Source organism: Notothenia rossii (genome assembly GCF_949606895.1).
Source record: "Notothenia rossii genome assembly, chromosome: 5".
In the NCBI taxonomy this organism is placed as follows: Eukaryota; Metazoa; Chordata; class Actinopteri; order Perciformes; family Nototheniidae; genus Notothenia; species Notothenia rossii.
Window position 1 is genome coordinate 42,119,024 of NC_136903.1, and position 17,550 is coordinate 42,136,573.

Here is a 17,550-nt window from a genome sequence, read left to right on the forward strand (position 1 = left end):
TGTGTTGTGAAAATTGAAAAAAGAAAATATATATATTGTTTAAAAAAAAACATATAAAAATGTTCACCACTTTGTTGTGTTCAATCTTTAAGCAACTTCAGCCCTAATCAAGAAATACCATATATTTAACCATTTTCAGGATTTTAACCCTTTAAATGCCATTTTGAATTCACTGTTGTTTTTCATGATAAAAACAGAAAAAATGTGTTATTTTCCTATTGGCTTAAATATATCTCATAATTATTTGTTTGAACATAAAAATAATTTGTGTGTAAATATGTGATTTTAAATGTAAAACACCATCCACAAATGCATTTAAAAGATTTGCAAACTCACAAATACATTTGCAAATGTAAAACGGATCTGAAAATGCGCAAAAATATTTGTAAAAATAAAAAAAAGATCTGTGAATATCTCTTTAACATTTACAACTTTCGATCAGGCATTTGTGAATCCATTTTGTATTTGTCTTTGTCTAATATTAAAGATCAGAGGAAAATAACAGAACGACAGAGGTAAATCCAGAATAACAAATAAAGAAGCAAAGAGATTGTAGAGCAGTGAGAAGGAAAAAAAATTCATTACATTGCCAGTATTTTTCGTTGCTGTGAAAAAAAAATCGCCCCCTCTGATTTTTTAACAGCCCCCTCAGTCATTTCATCCTGGAGCCGGGCCTGGTGCTCGATATATGCTGTATTGAACCAAAAAACTAACATAAACTAACTGTATCACTATAACATGATGATGATGGTGATAAAGAATGCATCTAACGTTCCGCTGTTCATTATAATAAACAATAGACAAAGTAAGAGCATGAAAAAAACATCATGCTCTTACTTTGAAAACCATGCGGAAATGTCGTCATCAGCCGGCCATCACGTGTTCTGCGAAAATAACCGAGTGACACGAGTAGATTTTAGCCGAGACCGGCGGAAAGTTTGTCTCAAAACTCTGTGTGTGTAAAAAGACGATCCACAAGCAGAGATTTGAGATCCTAGAGCAGAGATTTGAGATCCACAAGCACATTTTTGGTCGACAAATACAAAATGGATTCACAAATGCCTGATCGAAAGTTGTAAATGTTAAAGATATATTCAAATATCTTTTTTTTTATTTGTAAAAATATTTTTGCATATTTGCAGATCCGTTTTACATTTGCAAATGTATTTGTGGGTTTGCAAATCTTTTAAATGCATTTGTGGATGGTGTTTTACATTTACAAATCACATATTTACACACAAATTATTTTTATGTTCACACAAATAATTATGAGACATATCTATGCCCATATTTTCCATATAATCTGGGGACTGGCTTTTTTTATCACAGTCTTGGATGTGTCAAAGATTAGCAACAAAATTGATTTTGGTGCACTATTAGTTTTTGCACAGAGTAAGATTTAAAATAAACTACCCTCATTAGTCATTCAGGACCAAAATGTCCACTTCCAAAAATTGCTATAAAATTATAACAGATTCATATTTTTTAAAACTTGTTGGGGATAAATCTTTCAATCAACTTCAGTCCTGATAAAAAATACAAATATTAAATTATTTTAACCTTTTAACTGGCGGTTTGAAAACATGATGTCGCATTTTTTAAGAAAAACGTGCACAGAAAGGCAGTTATCTCCATATAGAATCAGATTTTTTTTAAATACCCTAATTAGCCATTCACGGACAAAGATGTCCCACGTACATCCCATTATAACCACATCCTTTAACCTCTCAGCCATACCGGTATATAATCATGTGTTTAGTAATGTCAGGTTCTGAGGTCGCGTTAACCGAATATTTTCCGTCTATGACCATTTTTTTTTTAACAATAACGGAAAAATCTGAAATTAGTCCGTCATTTTGACAGATTAGAACAAACTCAGAACAGCGTCAAAGCTTCCCCGCAGCGAGGCTCCGGTGTTATGCCGTGCTATGCATGCCCTCCCAAAAGGAGATGATATGGTTTCCAAACCTAACTTTGCCGTACATATCATTGAAATGTCTGAGTGCTTTACGCTGTGCGCGCTCCCGTGAGGTGCAGTGGGCATGCATGACACCGGTGCTAACAGTTCAGGAGCGTCACCCCCCCACCCCCCCCCGTTGACAGTTCACGAGTGTGCTCTCCCCCACCCCCCGTCAGAGTTGTGTACAGACCATGGTACAGACCGACGGGTAATAATGGATTGTGACGGACATTTCAAAATGACGGGCAGCGAAAAACTCTAGCGCAACCTCTGGTCAGGGTTTTAATTTTCTTTAATCATTTTTACTGTATATCATCAGATGTGGCATTTTACCATTGAATTCCATTACATGTTACTTGTTAGACACTTTTATTCAAAGCGACTTACATACTCAATACTGTGGGCAATCCCCACTGGAGCAATTTGGGGTGAAGTGTCTCAGGGACACAACGAAATGCCAACTGCAGTGGGGTTTGAACCTGTGCTCCCCTGATCCGAACACCAACGCACTAGTCCACTGCGCTACACACCTCATGCTTGTCATTTCTCGGTTTCTGAGCCTGTTGTATAATGGGGCCCTGCCAGGCATTGGAATACATGTGTGCAATTAATATGATGCAGGTGTGTTGGTATTAGTGCTCATTTCGTTGACTAAAACTATGTTCGTCAACGACCTTTTTTCCCATCACTAAAACGAGACGATGACGAGACGGCACCGACGGCAGTAAACAAAAACTGTAATGAAATCAACATGCAATATAGTTGACGAAAAGTGCCGAGACGAAAATGTAGTTTACTAAATAAAAACTATGCCAAAATCTCTCTTTACTTTCGTTGGCGAAAAATGAGGAGACGAAGTATTATCAAAGATAACGTTACATCTCTGATAGTCAGTTTTTCTCCCAGCAGTTCCTTTTCTGGTGCTGCGACTGGGCAGCAGCTGTCTGTCTGTGCTGCGCGCAAGGTACATTTGAATTACACCGGGCAGCGGAACAATATGAATTGTCAGGAAGACTCAGGTCTAACTCATGGTCTAACTAACCTTATTTAACAGAAAATAAAATGGCAACAACAGGGCTTGGGAGCAGTGGTCGCGTTAACCGAATACCACCCCCCCCCCCCCCCCCCCCGTCAGCGCGAGTGAGTGACTAGTTGTGTACAGACTCAACGGGTAATAATGGATTATGACGGAAATGTTATGATCCTGTCCCTCAAAATGAGTGACAACGAAAAAAGTCTAACGCCACCACTGCGTGGGAGAAAGAAACAATGTGATATTCGGGCCCATTTTCACTACAATGAGGCGGAGAAAAAAAGCGAATGCATTGTTTTATCAGAAGGGAAGCAATGTGGCTGGAAAAAACACCACAAACCTGACCAGATACTCTGCATTCTTAATCATTCAACCTGTGTTTTTCATCAAATAAGGACAATATATAATCTTATTGTGAAATAAGTGTGACTAAAATGACAAATTATTGGTTTTGGCTAGAATAGTTTGACTGAAATGTTCTACATAACCAGATGACTAAAAAAGACTCAACAGTTTTCATTGACAAAAAGTAAACTAAAATAATTAGTTCTCTTTGACTAAATATGACTAAAACTAAAAAGGAAATTTAACACAGGACTAAGACTAAAAATAAATAAAAAAATAGCTGACGAAATTAACACTAGTTGGTATGGATGTGGAAGAGTGGTATCAGCTGAGAAATGTGTGTGTGTGTGTGTGTGTGTGTGTGTGTACAGTGTGTGTGTGGGGGTTTGTACAGTGCAGCAACGTACGGTCAGGAGAGGCAGAGCCTCCCCTGTCATACTCCAATGTAACCGTTACGTCCCAACTAGGGGAAGAGGAATGCAACACACACCGGTATGTAATTGGTATTAATTATAAGCGTTTATTTAAAAACAGCTGTAAACAAAATGGCAGGCAAACAGCCTGAAACAAACAAAAGAGCCAAAAGGGCACAGGTTGACAAATAACCAACTAAAGGAGGACTCTAAAAAAGGAGTCTAAAGACATACAGGGAAAATACATACTAATATACTAAATAAAGAACGAAACAAAACCTCACTCTAAAAGTGGTACAACTAACACAAATAATCTATACAAAAACACAGCTAAACTAAAGGCAACAGTCACAAATCCTAACTATACTCTAAACACTAACTAAGCTACTCTACACTCTAACTAATCACACACGTTTTAACCCCAGAACAAAGAGCAAGTAGCGAGAGGCATCTGTCCACATACAGAGCCTCCAGAATGATGATTGTCCCCAAGCTTTGTAATAATCTCCAGCAGGTGTGCGCCGGCTGTGCGCTGCGATTGGAGTGCGTCGGGCCCGGCGTGCTCCAATCGCAATCTTCAGGGGCGGACCAGGAGATGGCAGCCAATGCCGGGAGGGCAACCGCACAGCTCATTTACATAGAACACACAGCTGAAAACACTCAGACGACCAGGAAGGCAGCAGCCGTAACACTCCCCCCCTTAAGACACAAACCCACAGGTTTTGTGAACCTGAGCATACTAACGAAATTCCTAATAACACACATTCATCACAACCTCAACCCGACACACTAACGTCACAAACTCAACCTGACACACTAACATCTCAAACTCAACCTGGACAAGCATCGGCCAACACATTCTCTGAACCCTTTAATGACAGGTGTCTACTGTTGTAGTCCCGCACAATCAGAGCCCATTGCAGGAGACGCTGGTTGTGCTTGGACACGCTGGGGCAGAATATGAATGGATCGTAACATGTACACATCACAATTGGCCAAAGGCTGGGTCCAACATCAATCTTAACATGTTGTAGAGCCAACACTAACACTAAGATCCGATAAACTACCTGACGCTTTCTGGTTACCGGGAGTGTCGAGAAGTCTAGAGGCTTGTCTGAGCCGGCGTTTTGCGCTGGTCTCATGACATCCTCACAAGGAGGAGGGGGAGCCAATTTCTGGCTTCTCCTCAGAAACTGCTTTATCTGAAGACACAGGCACAATCACAGGATCAGACAATGGGACATCAGGGTCACGTTTACTTGCCTGTGCGCGTGCGTGTGTAGCCAGACCAATGCCTTTAGGCGGAGATATTTTCTGCCGCTGTTCCTTGCTCTTCAGCACTGCACAGTTGGCGATGACATGTCCAGGTTTGTGACAGTAAAAACACTCTCTCTCTTCTCTGTTCACGTTACACACATTTGCTGGCTGAGTAAATGGTGCGGCTGACACACGGCGGGATCTCTCCGTAGAGACAGGGGAAAACACAGTTTTATGCATCAGCACATACTCATCAGCTAACACAGCGGCAGCAGAGAGAGAGTTTACCCTTTGTTTGTTCACGTACTCCGCAATGCGATCAGGCAAACACTTCTTAAACTCCTCCAACATGATCAATTCTCTCAGAGAAGAATAATCGGTAGCATTTTGCTATATTATGCTACTTCCTTTGGCGTGAGAGGACGCTGGCGCTGACTGTTCGCCGCTTCTCTGTCCGAAAATCTCGTCTTTCTTTGTGTTAATCTAAGAGTTTCTGACCACTTTCTACTGCTATAGATTGCTAACTATTCTGTTGTTTTTTTGTTCTGATCTGGACATATTTGTTACACCCGATTGCCATTTTTGACGGACGCTTGGTTCTCTACCCTGCTACACCTACCTGCTAACGCTGCTCCATCCATCAAATAACCAGCCCCATTCTTCGTCCTGCCCCTCCCCGTGGGCCCTGACTCTGGTTCTTCTTCCTGCCGGTCCCCCCATCTGCTGTAAAGGACAGCCTGCAACTGACTTCTCATCCTGTCTGACGGCTGCCAACAGCTCCACTTTCAGCGCCGCTGGTCTACAACCATAGCCAGCGCTGTGCTAACGCTAGCATCCTACCGCGGCACTACGATGTTACGATACTCTGTCTCCCAACTTTTTAATCTCAACAACTTTTCTGCGCTTCCTCTAAACTTGTCTGTCATCAATTGCCTCGGGCTTCTACGCAGACCGAGGTATGTCCATAGAGGTTCCAAACGCAGATTTGTTTACTCCCAGTCCGGAAAATCATCCATAACATCTATCTGGTCGACTAACCGCCATGTCCCACAACTGTCATGTCATCTGAGCGCACTTATTACTCCATATTATACACCCACCACTGGTCCGTTACAATCCCAGCTGTACCAAAAACCTGGAGTGGATTCCACTGCCCTCTTCTCAGAGCTGGTCCAAATTCCTGGAGTGGATCCCACTGCCCTCTGCTCAGAGCTGGCCCAAATACCTGGAGTGGATTCCACTGCCCTTTGCTCAGAGCTGGCCCAAATACCTGGAGTGGATTCCACTGCCCTCTGCTCAGAGCTGGCCCAAATACCTGGAGTGGATTCCACCGCCCTCTGCTCAGAGCTGGCCCAAATACCTGGAGTGGATCCCACTGCCCTCTGCTCAGAGCTGGCCCAAATACCTGGAGTGGATTACACTGCCCTTTGCTCAGAGCTGGCCCAAATACCTGGAGTGGATTTCACTGCCCTCTGCTCAGAGCTGGCCCAAATACCTGGAGTGGATTCCACTGCCCTCTGCTCAGAGCTGGCCCAAATACCTGGAGTGGATTCCACCGCCCTCAACCACCAAAAACTGATAATAACACACTTCCTTCCACCTCCTCTCCGCTCCTCCCCCCCATCTCACATTCCTCCCGGCACTGTCAACCCGGACAACCTCTCACCTCTTCAGCCTGTGACCCTACCACGCCCCTCCCACTCAACTAATATTGCCCTCCTTAACATCCGATCACTCAACAAGAAAGCCCTCATCCTCCATGAACTAATCTTGGAAAAATCCCTTGATTTCCTTCTGCTCACCGAAACCTGGCAACAGCCTGATGACTTCTTCTCCCTCAACCAAACATCCCCCCCTGGCTTTAATTACATCACTAAACCCCGCCCCTCCCGCCGTGGTGGCGGCCTTGCTGTAATCCACAATCAGAACATCCAGATCACAGAACTAACCCTCCCCTCAGTATCATCCTTTGAATTCATTGCCTTCAAAGCCCCTCCCTCACTGACAGTCATCCTCATCTACCGGCCTCCTAAACCTCATCCCTCCTTCCTCTCCGATTTCACTGAGTTCCTCACACTTGCCTCATCCCTCTCTCAACGTCTGTTACTACTTGGTGACCTCAACATTCACATTGACTCACCCACCTGCAAGCTGGCATCCGAATTCACAACCCTACTGGACAATTTCTCTATCACCCAACATGTCACCTTCCTCACCCATGAGAAAGGACACATTCTTGATCTCGTCTGCTCTACCAACCTCCCAGTGATTGACCTCCACCCTTGCCTATTTCTCCTCTCCGACCACAAACTCATACAATTCAACATTGCCCCCCCCCACCCGAAACCCCTGCCCACCCAGAAACATCACCTTCCGTAATCTACATTCCATTGACCATAACCATCTCTCTGAACTGCTATCGTCTAATCTCCCCCTGGACGCAACCCTCAGCTCACCTGACGATCTGCTCAACCACCTCAACTCCACCCTACTCACCTCCCTCAACACTTTAGCCCCCCTCAAAAATAAAACTGTTACTCTCAAGACCTCCTCACCCTGGTTCACACCCGCACTGCGTAAAATGAAGCAGCGAGGCCGCCAACTTGAACGTCTTTCAAAGAAATCATCCCTCACAGTCCATTACATAAGCTACAAACTCCATCTCAATGCATACAGAGATGCTCTTATTGCCGCTAAATCTCCCTACCTCTCCAACATCTTCACTGACCCCTCCCGTAACCCCAGGACCCTCTTCTCCACAGTTAACAAGCTCTTCAAACCTCGTGCTGATAACCTCCCTACTTCTACTTCCGCTACTTGCAGCTCATTCCTCCAGTTTTTCGCAGACAAAATTAACACCATTAACCACTCCTTCTCAGCTCCATCTGATCGGTTCCTCAAATCCCACAACCTGCTCCCTTGACCCTCTACCCACTCCTCTCCTGAAGTCCTGCCTCCCCGTCCTCTGCCCCTATCTTGCTAACCTTTTCAACTCCTCGCTGTCCCATGGAACCGTCCCCTCTGCCTTCAAAACTGCTGCCGTTACTCCAATCCTCAAAAAACCTGGTCTTGATCCCTCCTCCCTCACTAATTACCGCCCCATCTCCAACCTACCATTCCTCTCAAAAACTCTTGAACGCATTGTAGCCAATCAAATTCACTGCCATCTCCAAACCAACCAGCTTTATGAACCCCTTCAGTCTGGATTTCGTCCTCACCACAGTACAGAAACTGCACTCGTCAAAGTCCTCAATGACCTCCTCACCTCTGCTGACACTGGTTCCCTCAATATTCTCATCCTCCTCGACCTGAGTGCAGCCTTCGATACCGTGAGCCACAACATCCTGCTCACCCGACTCAGGGACATTGGTATTGAAGGTATTGCACTCAGATGGCTCCAGTCCTACCTCACTGAACGATCCCACTTCATCTCCCTCCCCAACCACTCCTCTGCCACAGCTTCAGTCACCCAAGGTGTTCCTCAAGGATCAGTACTTGGACCCCTCCTCTTCATAATTTACATCCTGCCCCTCGGTCAGATACTCCGCCACTTCAACCTGGACTTCCACTGCTATGCTGATGACACTCAGATCTACCTCAGCACCAAATCCCTCCATAACCCACCCCTTACCCACATCGATTCCTGTCTGACAGCTATTAAAACTTGGATGCAACATAACCTCCTCAAACTGAACAGCAACAAAACAGAACTCCTCCTAATTGGCTCCAAATCCACCCTCAGCAAGGTCACTAACATAACACTCACCATCGATGGCACCATTGTTTCCCCCTCCAATCAGGCACGCAACCTTGGCGTAATCTTTGACCCCACCCTCTCCCTCGAACCTCACATCCGCCAAACAGTCAAAACCTCATTTTTCCACCTCCGCAATATTGCAAAAATCCTACCCTCTCTCACCCGCCCCGCAGCCGAACGACTAATCCATGCCTTAATTTCCTCCCGCCTTGACTACTGCAACTCACTTCTTTACGGCATCAGCACTACATCCCTCAACAGACTCCAACGGGTTCAAAATGCAGCTGCACGTCTCCTCACACATACCAAATCATGGCATCACATCAGCCCAGTCCTCAAAGAGCTCCACTGGCTTCCTGTCTCCCATCGCATCAATTACAAAATGATGGTCCTCACCTACAAAGCACTCCACCATAATGGTGTTATCTCACAAACCTTCTCACTCCTTATCAACCCCCACGGTCCCTCAGATCCACCGCAGCCGGACTCCTATCCATTCCCACATCCACACTCTGCAGCTTTGGGGACAGAGCCTTCTCAGTGGCAGCTCCTAGGCTCTGGAATTCCCTCCCCCAAGATCTCCGTGACTCTGAGTCCCTCACAGTCTTTCAGTCCCGCCTCAAAACACATCTTTTCAACTCTGCCTACCCATAAGCCCCCCTCCTCTCAATCAATTTCCTCTTGACTGCCTTTTTATTTATTTTACTATACTTACTTGTTTGCCTGTCCTTGTTTGTCTACCCTCCCTCATATTGTAAAGCGTCTTTGAGTCGTGAAAAGCGCTATATAAATAAAATGCATTATTATTATTATTATTATTACATGAAGCAATCCACTTAGCAAAACACATTCCCTTTTTCCTAGCGAACTCTACGTGCGTTTGATCAGGACTCTTCCTATAGTGTCTAAACTTTTGCCGGTAAGCTTCAGGAACTAACTCATACACTCTGAGGATGGCAACCTTTACTGAGTCATACTGCAGGCTGTCCTCTAACGTGAGAGCCACAACTGCTTCCCGATCTTTTCCATGTAATTTGCACGTTACCATCAGAGCCCAAACTTTTAACCGGCCACCGCAATGCTGTAGCAATGCTCTCGAATGCGCTAAAATAGGCATCCACCTCAGTCTCACAGAATGTTGGCACTAGCGAAATGTTGTTACTCACGTCAAAGGCAGGTGGAGGAGGTGGAGATAGCGAGTTTCTTCCGGCAGAGTCAAAAGCACCGGATGCGCGCAGTTGGGAGTCTAGCTCCAGCTGACGCATCCAGATCTGGACTTCCTTATCTGCCTCGATTTTCTTTACCTCCAACTGAAACTGATACTGCCTGTCTTGCTCCCTGTCTTTTGCCTCTAACTGAAGTTGCCTGTCTTTAGCTTCCAACTGAAGTCGGGCGAGGCGAGCTTTAAGTTTCTTCCCTTCCCGGGGATCAGCACTACCAGGAGACGGTGGACTATAGCGAGGCGGCGCAGACGGTGCTTTACACTGCTCGCTCCCCTCGCTGTCACTACCCTCTCCTTTAGCACGGTCATTTGGCATAGTGAGCTCAGCTTGTGCAGGCAGCCCCAGAAAACCCCTTACCACCAACTCATCCACCACCAGAGCCTTTAACTCTTTTTTTAACATCTGTTTAGCCACTGGGAGACCGAAATGTTGCGCTATCTCATATAAGTCGTCTCTACGACACTGAACTAACTGCTCATGAGAAGGACAGACCAAAAACGACTCTGAATCAAAAGTTGCCATACTCAGCTAAAACTGCACACAAACCTTACCAAATAGTTTTTAGCTATACAAACCACTTATAACCCCAGGAATTAGTTATTTATCCCGGACGAGCCCCCATGTATTACATTCCCGATTGGGCTAGGGGAACCAAAGGGAAATAACACGACCAGAGTGGAATTGGTATTAATTATAAGCGTTTATTTAAAACAGCAGTAAACAAAATGGCAGGCAAACAGCCTGAAACAAACAAAAGAGCCAAAAGGGCACAGGTTGACAAATAACCAACTAAAGGAGGACTCTAAAAAGCGAGTCTAAAGACATACAGGGAAAATACATACTAATATACTAAATAAAGAAGGAAACAAAACCTCACTCTAAAAGTGGTACAACTAACACAAATAATCTATACAAAAACACAGCTAAACTAAAGGCAACAGTCACAAATCCTAACTATACTCTAAACACTAACTAAGCTACTCTACACTCTAACTAATCACACACGTTTTAACCCCAGAACAAAGAGCAAGTAGCGAGAGGCATCTGTCCACATACAGAGCCTCCAGAATGATGATTGTCCCCAAGCTTTGTAATAATCTCCAGCAGGTGTGCGCCGGCTGTGCGCTGCGATTGGAGTGCGTCTGGCCCGGCGTGCTCCAATCGCAATCTTCAGGGGCGGACCAGGAGATGGCAGCCAATGCCGGGAGGGCAACCGCACAGCTCATTTACATAGAACACACAGCTGAAAACACTCAGACGACCAGGAAGGCAGCAGCCGTAACACTAACACTAGAACACAAAAGACACAACTAAAGAAAAACTAAATAGTAATAACAAAATGTCTCCACTGATCTGTGTTGTAAATGTGCTTTATGTATGATTCCAATCGCTTTTTAAAGTCAACTTCAGCAAATTTGCCGAGCTCCGCTACAACTACGGGTAGCGATGAGAAGTGAGGCAGGGACGAGCTCTGCCTCTCGTAAGCCCATAGTAATTTGCTGGAGCACAGGCACTAATTTAACGCGGGCACTTATTTTGTGAGCGCGCTCAAGCCAGTTACTGTGGGGTGAGGTGAGGCACAGATGAGCTCTGCCTCACCTCAGAATGCGTCACCCCACAGAAACTGGCTGGAGCGCGGACACTAAGCGCATGCCTGTTACCATCTCACTGTATGTCACAAATGTAATGTTTGTAGATCCATTTATTACATTTATCCTCGCCATCCATAGTCTCTAAATAACTTTTTTCACGTATATATGATATTTAGGCTCGCTAGTCTCATCATACAACCCAATGAAAAAAGCACCAGGGGAGGCAGCCATAACCTCTGCCGCACTGAAGGGGGCGCACATGAGCCCACAGGTTCTTGTTGCTACTGTTATTCTACGCAGAGACGGTAGACACAAACAACAAGCTAGACTTTTCAAATTACAGGAAGATAAGGAGGACTTTTACAAAAAAGTAATAGAGATTGTTGTCCAGAAGGATAGCATGGACTTCATCTTCAAGTCAAGGTAAGACCACAATTGTAATGAAAATGGGATCTTACTAAGAAAGAACAATCAAATATTTAGATGTTGGGTATCCTTTTGTTGAACGGTCTATTTAAAATGAATCGAAGCATCCGACTAAAAAAGCTTTGAAAATAGCCGAATATTTAGATTAAGGTCAAAATATAATATTTGTAAATCTGACTCTGAAAGAGTCAGTGCCTCACCAGCCATGAACCTCATCACACGTCACTGGTACAGTGTGTGTGTGTACAGTGTGCTCTCATGGAATTGAGGTCTTTGAGGTAAACAGATGTATGATCTTGACCCAGCTTGACCTTGATGTTTGGAATTGTTTGGAACTTCAAGTCCTTTGATAATGTCTCTTTAGCAAACAGACACACAAACCTATACATGCACTCCTTCAAGTAAATAAAAACACCAGGCTGCAAAGCCAAAGCTATAAATATGTGTAGTTTGGTTGGCTGGTCAATCAATCAATCAATCAATCAATCAATCAATCAATCAATCAATCAATCAATCAATCAATCAATCAATCATTTTGTTCAATTCAATTGTGTGAATACAACTGGTGAATGGAACAGTTCTATGATGCTATTATCATACATCAATGATTGCTGTCAGCTCAGTTAATCATGATTGTATCAAAGACAGTTATAGTTTTTTGACTTCATTCAATTATTCTTTTGGAATTTTTACTTACAACCCAGAACAAATACCACTGGACATTAAAAACCACATTTCACCAAAATTAAAAATAAAATGTGAGGATGTTAGTCATGAGCTGATTGGCATCTCCGCTATCCTGATTTTTTGGATTACAAGGCTTTTTGATTTGTTCAAATCGAGGATTTTTTGTTGGACCTTTCTGGTTGAGAATGATGGATGTCTTGGCAATTATTTATGGAGGTTTTGAAAGCAAAGGCACATTTCATTACAAAAATAATAACATGCATATTTCATAATATGTATATTTACTCAAATGTAAATAAAGACATAGATCAGCTACAACCTACAGATAAGGACCAAAACCTGGTGTAACCCTCCCTACCATGACTCCCTGGATCCAGCCGAAGCGGGTGGGTTCAGGTTCCGGCTGCTCCCCCTCCTCTTCCTCCTCAGATCTGTCTCCTTCCTCAAGCTGTCCACAGACTGTCTCCTCATACACCGGGGGTCTGCAGTCCGCCTAGACCAGTGAGGACACACAATTCCAATCTTTATGGGCTTTAATCACTAACCTCAGATTTATTTGAGCTTTGACCCAAATACTGCCACCCCAAATAAAAATGCATGTGAAAGCGCCCATCTCTGCATGGAGATTTGACAGAAATGCATTATCAACACTAGAGCGAGTAGACTTTGTAACAGAAATGAAGAATGATACAAACCAATTTTACATAAACAGAGTTTGTACATTTTAGTTATTTTATTGTACTATTCCTTTAAACTACTTTAAGGAGTTTCAAAAAAGATTGCTGTTGCTATTGTCCGCTAATAACACAAGTTTAACAAAAAGAAAAAAGAAGAATGACTTTGCAAATTAGAAACACAGACAAAAATACAAAATAAAATATTTTCGAATTCATTTATAAAAGCCAGTTGTTGCATGTTTTACAGATTAGGGTTACAATGGTATTTGATAAGAATGGAGCAAATGTTGTCAGATCAAGGATTAAGTATCTATGAGGAAAATCTGATTCAGAATTCCTTTGTTTGTCCCGCAACAGGGACATTTAGACTTTAGAGAATATACTTACATATTAGAAAGTATGCACATGTTATTAATAATAAAAACACAAAAAGGAAAAAAAACAGATAGCAGGTAAGTACACCATGTTTTTGTAAAGTTACCATTTAAATTAAGAGGTAGCTGGTACTGTTTACAGAATGTAAATACATTGAAAGAAAACTAAAGCGTGAATTGCACGAGGGTGTATTGCATCGTGTATTGTACAGGTATAAGCGGCAAAAATGATGAACTATGTAACCTGACTTATTTAAGATTATCTTTTTTTATTCTGGTAATGTGGGTAGAGCTAAGCAGAGACCCCTCCTCACCTCAGGGCTAGCGTGCAGCTGGTACAGCGAGGGTCTGAAGCGCCTCTGTCGGCCGCACACCGCTGTGTTGGCGTAGAAGTCATAGTGTGGGGGGACATCCAGAGTCTCGTAGCCAGTTAGAGCATCGGATCCCAGGGATGTTACGTTGCTCCCATCAATGTAGCACTGGTAGTAGCTAGACTCATCCAACCCCCCAGTAGCTGCCTTCACACTGGGTCTGTATGCAGCCAGGTGAACACCATCACTGGCTGCTGGAAGCTCCATTCAGAACAGCAGATCTCTCTCTTGTCTATTTCATTTGATTGTTACCTCAAAAACAGCGAATACAGTCTGCTTTTGTATAAATATGTTTAATCAAAGCTGTCTATCTGTGTGTCTGCAGTGTAAGGTGTGTGAACAAGGATTCTTTGTGCGGCTGCTTTTATATTTGACCTCAACAAGCAGGAAGAGCCCAGGGCTGTGTGCTGTAAGAATGCTGGTTCAGTGAATAATCAAACACAACTATTACAGGAACATTTAAGCACTGCATGGACAATTACACATTACAGGAAAAACATTCTGGACTGAACTGACCCTCGAAATACTGTTCCACCAAATTAGCATCATTTGATTATGCTCTCTTATATTCAAGCTTGTCCTTTGTAGATATTACTGTTTAGTTTGGATCAGTTTTCAGTTGAATTTAGTTTTTCGGTGATGTCTTCACAATTATTAATTATTAATCTCCAGAGGTGATCGTTATGCACACAGACCAACCTGTGAAATGACCTTGACTGAGACACAAATTCAGAAAAGATATGTAATCCTCTTGCCAACTGTATTTCAATTTCTAATTACTGACATTTTATATTAGGGTATACTTTAGAAGCTTTTCAATGACAATATTAAATGCAATATTTCCAAACAATTGTTCAATTTATTTTTATATTTTTGTGATACAATCATAGTAAACAATAGAACAAAAATAAACTATTCTTAGAACAAAACACATTTCTTGTTAAGTGGCAAAATATAGTCACCAGAAATGGTCTGTTTGTCTGAATGTCTATTGACAGCTGGCATTACCGCAATAGCGTACATGTAGCAACCGTGGTGCTAAGACACATCACAGATATGTTGTTGAGATCAGGGGTCACCTTCAAAAGCAAGTGGCCTGATTTGGCGTATGAAAACATAACATGAGGGCATACAGGGGTGTAACTTTGGTTTGAAAAGTGGGGGGGACACTCCGCCAGAATGTTCTCGATATGAATCCCATTTCCTGCATTTCGACAAACATTTAGGGACCATGGTGATACAAAAATACAGGCAAAAATGTAGTTGGCCATAGTGATCAATTCTGCCAGAACGAAAAGTATTAACATATGTATAACACAAAGCTGTCTTACTTTCTCATTTGTTTAATATAGGAGCCAACACTGGAGAGAATCATTTCATAAAGTCAAACATTTTCAGAATTAATGTTTTGCGTGATTCAAATTAAAAATAATGTGAGATTCAATTTCCATTTTGTTTTTTCTTCTTCTTTTATTTATGGTTATATAACAATTGATTCAAAAATATGACCAGACAAACCAAAAACAGGTAAACAAACAACAGATAATAGAACTTTTAATATAAAGAATTGATGTTTCATTGTCCTCAATCTATCCCTTCAATCCCATCTCTCCATGTATCCTTTACTGTCCTCTCTGCTCTTCTCAGCTAAAAGAACCAAACACATGCTTCCTGTACTCATTCGCAAGTATACGATCCTGGTAAATCTTTTCCCTGCTGACTTTGTCCAGCAATTCTCTGTGAATGTGACAGACTGCTACATTGTTCATGCGAATTTGCATCATTGTAACTCTCAGCCAGGTCTCCAACCTCCTCAGAGCACTGAAGCTCCTCTCTGCTCAGCCAACCCGGTATCACGGCAAGAAGTGAACATGTGACGATTTACCATGCTGGGAGACGTGAAGATGTCACGATTTCGTCCCTTCAAACGTGACAGTTATACGGTATTGTTAACATGGCTTAAATACCTGGAAATGCCAAGCAAATGTTCTACCCCGACGGTCAGTTGTTATTGTCAATATTAATATAATAATGATTTATTTTTTAATAGTCACATTCGATTACGCCAATTTTCTTGTTGCCCCAGCTGGTCCACACCTCTTTTTGCAAAAAACAAAGGCTACATTAATGTATTAAATCGAGGTTAATCCATGCGTGTGGTTGTGGAATTTACGGACGTGACGTTGTGCGATAGCGTTGCTAGGCAACAACTTGGCTTCATGTTGATTTACAAACTCTTCAACTACAACCGTAGTTATATTTAAAAACATGTTAGAAGGCTTCACAAAATACTTTAATGCAAATTTAAATGTGAAGGACTGTGTGTATAACAAAATACATCCGTCATAAACAATACCGGAAACAGACGTAGGCAAGATCCTCAGCTCGGTATTTGGATGGTTTAGCCGCAATGCACGCTGGGATTTGGTGTTTATGCGATGTGAAATCCGAAAACTTTTTTTTTAAATTGAACAATACTTTATTCCGAGTGTGCTTGCTTTTCTCTTTAAAAGTCATCACATAACGGCATTGTAATATACAGTTCGGCTGCACTAAATATTACATATCTGCCGTAATTCTCTATTTATAGAGCCCTGCTGAGAAGACTTCTAGACAAACATGAAGAGCTGCCGCCAAAACTGAATACGTGACGTGGATCATAAAGATATAAGCAATTAAACAACATCTTAGATTTATTTTCACACAATACGTCTCCTTGCAGTATCAATACTAATTCGGCTGACTTTTATATTTGATCCAATTGGTAGATAGGCTGTATTTACACCATAACGGTGCACAGCTAAAGGGACACCTAGTGGTTAAAGCACGTTATTAGTGCGAATGCTGTTTAGGGAGTTGGCTTGGCAACTGGAAGGTCACCAAGTTTGAGTCCCACTGCAGTCAGCATGTCGTTGTGTCCCTGGGCAAGACACTTCACCTCAAATTGCTCCTGTGGGGATTGCCCACAGTATTGAGTATGTAAGTCAAAAAAAAAAAAAAAAATTCTCCGGTTCATCGCGTCCATTCGCGACCATTCGCGACCCACCTATCACATCTCTGCCCACACTTTGAGAAACGCTGTCCTAACCCTAACCAGCTGTGACCAGTGTAGGAAAAGGAAGATGGCACCTGGGTCGGCTCTCCGCCCCCTCGGCTCTCTGCCTTTAGCTATCCTGCTTTTGTTTTTTATGTATGTCAGAATGTCTCTTCTCTGCTCGTCTTACGATTGCCAAGCTCTCCTCCACCTTACACCCTGATTGGAGTTTATATTGCTGCCCAAACCTACATCTGGCAACCATAAATCGACTCCCCCCCCCCTCTACTGTCGGATATTCCCACCTACCTGTAGGGATGGGTACCGAGCCCCGGTATTAAACAGGCCCCGGGGCTGAATTATTAAAGGCTGTGGTACCGTTAAGCTCCGACGTTAGGTGT

The 17,550-nt window shown here is 42.9% G+C and overlaps 1 protein-coding gene across 1 annotated transcript in view; it reads right to left on the reverse strand.

Moving 5' to 3' along the window:
- slc12a3 (solute carrier family 12 member 3) overlaps nt 1-14,422 on the reverse strand; it is a 98,308-nt gene extending 83,886 nt beyond the window's left edge. Inside the window, exons 1-2 of the mRNA XM_079680484.1 lie at nt 14,059-14,422; nt 13,052-13,186 (exon numbers count right to left, since the gene is read on the reverse strand). Coding sequence (XP_079536610.1) covers nt 13,052-13,186; nt 14,059-14,322 — 399 coding nt within the window. The 5' untranslated portion in view covers nt 14,323-14,422. The remainder of the gene's footprint in view (nt 1-13,051; nt 13,187-14,058) is intronic.
- Between the last annotated feature and the right edge of the window lie 3,128 nt (nt 14,423-17,550).